Source organism: Bison bison, unplaced genomic scaffold (genome assembly GCF_000754665.1).
Source record: "Bison bison bison isolate TAMUID 2011002044 unplaced genomic scaffold, Bison_UMD1.0 scf7180017863933, whole genome shotgun sequence".
Taxonomy (NCBI): domain Eukaryota; kingdom Metazoa; phylum Chordata; class Mammalia; order Artiodactyla; family Bovidae; genus Bison; species Bison bison.
Genome location: NW_011494505.1, coordinates 160,065 through 165,576, shown reverse-complemented (window position 1 = coordinate 165,576; position 5,512 = coordinate 160,065). Strand labels below are relative to the sequence as shown.

The window sequence follows — 5,512 nt, the reverse complement described above, 5'->3', positions numbered from 1 at the left end:
AGGATGATGAAGCTGAGAACCAAAAGGTTGATGCCTGTGGATATTTTTCCAACCAGGACTGACTCAGGAGCTCCCAGAACCAGTACTCCTGTGGGAAAGATGGAATATGAGACATTCCAAGATAGCCAAATCAAATCCATAGACATAGAAAGCAGACTAGTAGTTGCCAGAGGTTAGGGGGCTGTGAGATTAAGATGGATAGTCTGTCTTTGCTCACTGGGTACTGGGTTTCATTTTGCTATGATGAAAATGTTTGAAGCTAGATGAAGGTGATTGTTATATGTCTTGAATGCCCTAAGTACCACTGAATTGCATACTTTAACATGGTTAGTTTCTTACTGTGGCCATTATCATATAATATGGGCTCAGTCACTCAGTCGTGTCCGACACCTTGACCCATGGACTGTGGCCTGCCAGGCTCCTCTGTCCATGGAATTTTCCAGGCAAGATTACTGGAGTGGGTTGCCATTTCCTACTCCAGTCACATAATACACACATCTACCAAAGCATCATGATGTTCACCTTCAGCTTACATAATGTTGTATGTCAATTATATATCAATAAGGCTAAGGAAAAATAATAAAATGGCCAATTTTATTCTATGTTAATTTCCTCCCAATTGAAAAAAGTCTCAGTACAGAGAAGAAATTTGTCACTCTAAGTAAATGATTCTCAGCTGGGGGTGATTTGGGTCCCCAAGGGACATTTGGCAATGTCTGGAGACATCCCAATTGTCACAACTTGGGAAATATGAATCACAGGTGTTTAGTAAATGAAGTCCAAAGATGCTACACATCTGACAGTGGTTGATTAAGAGAATCCTGCAGTGCCTGCATCACGCCCCAACACCAAAGGCTGTTTCAGCCTGGAAGGTCAGTAATGCCAAGGGTGGGAAACAATGCTCTACATCTTGACTTCCTGTCTTTCGTATCACAGACCCTAATTTCTAGTTCCCACAGATCTACCACCTCATGCCTTTCCCACCCTAGTTCCCCCACTGCCCCACATCCCAGTCTTCCCATCCTAACTTGGATCCCTGTCTCACCTGTGAGCAACAGCACCAGGGACAGGGAGACAAAGTCTGGGTACTTGGCCAGATAGTAGGGCATATATGGAGAGAAAGTTCCCTCTAAGGCCTGAAAGATGTGGTTCCCAATCAGGCTGTCGAAGGCGATGCTCCAGGCCCTGGCCACGCTGCCTGTGCCTGAAGCAGAATGAGAAGAAACATTCATTGACAAATATAAATTGGACCCCCCTACACACCAAGACCCCTTTGTGGATCACAGCCTTGTCGGGGTGAAGGGCTAGCATAGCTCAATAAAACTATGAGCCATGCCATGCAGGACCACTCAAGACGGACGGGTCACAGTGAAGAGTTCTGACAAAGCATGGGCCACTGGAGAAGGAAATGGCAACCCACTCCAGTATTCTTGCCAGGAGGACCCCATGGACAGCATGAAAAGGCAGAAAGTTATGACTCCCGAAGAGAAGCCCCCCAGGTCAGAAGGTGTCCAACATTGGAAAGATGGAAGTTAAAAAGAGAAGGGAGCGGGAGAGGATGAGATGGTTGGACAGCATCACCAACTCAGTGAACACGAGTTTGAGCAAACTCCAGGAGAGAGTGGAGGACAGAGGAGCCTGGTGTGCTGTAGCCCATGGGGTTGCAAAGAGTTGGACACAGTTTAGTGATGGAAAAACAACAACAAATACACAAAGTCATGTATGTTGGGGGAAAAATACAAAATACCAATTCTCAGAGAGCTTCTTTTCATGGGGTGGGGGAAATAGACCCAAATAATTCTAAAATAGGTTAACTATTTAATGTCAGTGGGAGATCAAAGTTATGCAAGAAACGAGGGAAGTGGGAGCAATTTGTCTGGGCGATGAGGATTAAAATTTTAGTTCAAATGCTAATGGAAACTCTTTGAAGGCAACTGCTAAGCAGAGACTTCAGTATAGTGAGGGGATAAGCCTGTGGGCCATGCCTCCCTCTCACCCACTCCCTACAGTGTCCTTGCCTCTGGGTTCTTGATCCATCATTTAAGGACAGCAGGGGAGAGCTGAGAAGAATGAAGTTGTGGACTTTTCCTGACATTATTTCCCTCCTCTCCTCACAGAATGGATGACACAGTTCTCGTGCACGACCGAAGACCCAAACACCCACTCCTGGTCTTCCGAACTTCAGCCCCACAGTTACCCCCCACCCATCCCCTTACCAATGACATAGGACAGTATGAGGTTCCAGGCAGTGATGAAAGCCCACAGTTCTCCCATGCTGATGTAGCTGTCGAGATACGCAGAACCGGTCCACGAGACCCGTGTCCCAAACTCGGCATAGCAGAGCCCAGACAACACAGAAGACACAGCGGCCACCAAGAAGGAGATGATGATCGCTGGTCCAGCGATGAACATGGCCACTTCTCCCACCAGGATGTACACGCCAGCCCCCAGAGTGCTGGCCACACCGAAGGCCACCAGCTTCAGGGTGTTCAGAGGAGCCGTGGGACTCTTAGAATCATTAGTGGGCTCCAGGAGCCGCCTGCGGACCAACTTCTGACCGAACTGGTGGAGTTCCTGACACCGCATCCTAGATGGAGTTGAGGAGCTGTGATCTGCTGAGGAAACAAGACACAAAGCCATCAGCAAGGTCCACCCGCCCTTGGCCCTGGGAGTCCAATTCCACGGAGCAGTGGAGCGATGAGGGGCAGGTGGTAAAAGGACACTTGGGACAAGGTCTCCATCTCTGAGCTTTGGTTTCTTCAAACACAAAGAAATCTTCTCACATGTTTCAAAGTTACTGGAAAGGCTTTTTAAAGAGAAGCGAGGTGGAGAGGATTAGGTCTCCCCCAAAACGTGCCACTTGGAATATGGATTGTTTGGTGTGTGTATATATACTCACTCCTGTCTGACTCTGAGACCCTGTGGACTGCAGCCCACCAAGCTCCCCTGTTGTGGGATTCTCCAGGCAAGAATGCTGGAGTGGGTTGCCATGATCTCTTCCAGGTTATCTTCCCGACCCAGGGATCAAACCCGAGTCTCCTGTGTCTCCTGCATTGGCAAGTGGATTCTTTACCACTGAGACCCCTGAGAAATCCCTGGATTGTCTTGAGTTGAGGTCAATTAAGACCCGCAGACATAAGAAAAGCTTTCTCTCTCTCCTTTAACTGCTCAAATGTACATGTACAAGCAGAAGCATACATCCATTTATTGTGCCTCAGTATGCAGCCTTTAAAAAAAAAAAAATTGAACATTTGTGGCAACCATATGTTGGCAGATGATGGTTAGCAATTTTTCTTTTTACAAATACAGTGTCCTAAAATTACAGAATCTGAAGGAGTAAGGAAACCTGGAGCCTGGCAGGCCATAGTCAAAGGGATCGCAAAGAGTCAGACAAGACTGAGCGACTAAACAACAACAACAGGATTGGCGAAGCTTGGGAGAAGTTAGAAGGGGGTCATTTAGAATGTCAGGAGAGTTAACCTCAGTCCATTTTCCCATTTGGGGGCAACAAAGATCTAATTGTAAGATAGCATTGTAATCTAGAGACCCAAGTTTTAGGCCACTTTCCAACCTCCAACTTAAATAAAGGCCAGACATTGTTAAAGCAAACCTGAGTTTTCCCTTTCTTGGCCCATCATGCCTACAAAGGGAATCCTCCCGGGTTTAGCTTCCCTGGGGGCTCAGAGAGTAAAGAATCTGCCTGCAGTACAGGAGACCCAGGTTGATTCCTGCGTGGGGAAGATGCCCCAGAGAAGGGAATGAAAACCCACTCCAGTATCCTTGCCTGAAAATCCCATGGACAGAGGAGCCTGGCGGGCTACTGTCCATGGGGTCGCAAAGACTCGGACATGACTTGGTGACTAAACAACAGCTACAACAAAATGGGAATGATTTGCTAGTGGTGGTGGTAGGTGCTGAGCCTTGACTCCAGGCGTGGTTCTCTCAAAGTTGATGAGGAAGCTCTGCTTCGGTGGGGGACAGGCTGGGGGTTGTTGTTTAGGCAGAATGAGAGAAATGGGGAGAGGGGCAAGAAAAAGATAACTGGGGCTCCTTCACTGAGCAGACCTAGATCAAGGCCTGGAGGTCTTGAAAAGAGAACAAAGCAGAGAGTGAGAGCAAGTTCTCCTGGGAGAGGGAGAGTCAGAAGACTCCAGCCAGCACTTTGGTGGAGACCTGCAGTTTACCTTGAATTCCTGGGTTTCAGCCCCAAATGATCTCGGAGAGAGAGAGAGAGACAACCATGAGCACTGGCTTAGTTCTCTGCACAAGAATTGGGCTGCCGTCTATGGGGTCACACAGAATCAGACGTGACTGAAGTGACTTAGCAGCCACAGCCACAGCCTGGATGAAAACCGGGAACCCTAGTCACCAGTCCATCAGGGGCTAGAAACTAGAAACAAGGTTCTTCTGGCTCTAGTCCCCAGTTAAAAAAAAAAAAAAAAAACATTTCTCCAGGAGGCAAAAACTAAAAATATGGTAAAAGTGTATTACTGGTATTAACTGGAGACACAGCTCAGTCATGAAGGAGGACACAGAGGAACAGTTTGTTTAGTTAAGACAGAAGCCAGGCAGAGTTCACACACATAAGAAAAGCTGTGGGTGTCCTCCCAAAGGAGGAGGAGCCCCATAAAGAGATTGTTAAATCGTCTATGTAGGGCAGTTCTTCCCGTCTTTGTTTACCTTGGCCAATTACCTGATTTTTTTTTCCACACCTGACCTGCCCTAGGACCCTCCCTGACAGATGTGTGCAGCTTTTTTTTTTCTATATGGATTCCAGCAGACAGGCCTGTAGGGCCTGGACATCACCTATTATGAGGTGGCACCCCTCCTTTTTGCCCCCTCAAGGAGACTTTCTGCACATGTGTGGTGCCCCAAAGATAGAAAATATGTGACCTCTTGTTCTTTTACACACACAGAGTTTAGCCCCTTTCTGTCCCTGCCATGATTGTTATAGTAACATGTCCATAGCAAGCAAAGTCCAGCTATTTACCCTGTTCCTGCTGTCTGAGGAGGCCTTACAAATAGCTGTGAAAAGAAGGGAAGTGAAAAGCAAAGGAGAAAAGGAAAGATACAAGCATCTGAATGTAGAGTTCTAAAGAACAGCAAGGAGAGATAAGAAAGCTTTTCTCAGCGATCAATGCAAAGAAATAGAGGAAAACAACAGAATGGGAAAGTCTAGAGATCTATCCAAGAAAATTAGAGATACCAAGGGAACATTTCATGCAAAGATGGGCACAATAAAGGACAGAAATGGTATGGACCTTACAGAAGCAGAAGATATTAAGAAGAGGTGGCAAGAGTACACAGAACTGTACAAAAAAGATCTTCATGACCCAGATAATCACGATGGTGTGATCACTGACCTAGAGCCAGACATCCTGGAATGTGAGGTCCAGTGGGCCTTAGAAAGCATCACTACAAACAAAGCTAGTGGAGGTGATGGAATTCCAGTTGAGCTATTTCAAATCCTGAAAGATGATGCTGTGCAAGTGTTGCACTCAATATGTCAGCA

General features: G+C 46.8%; 1 protein-coding gene across 1 annotated transcript in view; it reads right to left on the bottom strand.

Annotated features, from left to right (window-relative positions):
• Window positions 1-5,512, bottom strand: part of LOC104984176 (cationic amino acid transporter 3-like) — a gene marked incomplete at its 3' end in the record, with an annotated part of 20,183 nt that overhangs the window by 6,835 nt on the left and 7,836 nt on the right. Inside the window, exons 3-5 of the mRNA XM_010833811.1 lie at window positions 2,217-2,615; window positions 1,046-1,204; window positions 1-88 (exon numbers count right to left, since the gene is read on the bottom strand). Of these exons, the coding sequence (XP_010832113.1) occupies window positions 1-88; window positions 1,046-1,204; window positions 2,217-2,586 (617 nt within the window). The remainder of the gene's footprint in view (window positions 89-1,045; window positions 1,205-2,216; window positions 2,616-5,512) is intronic.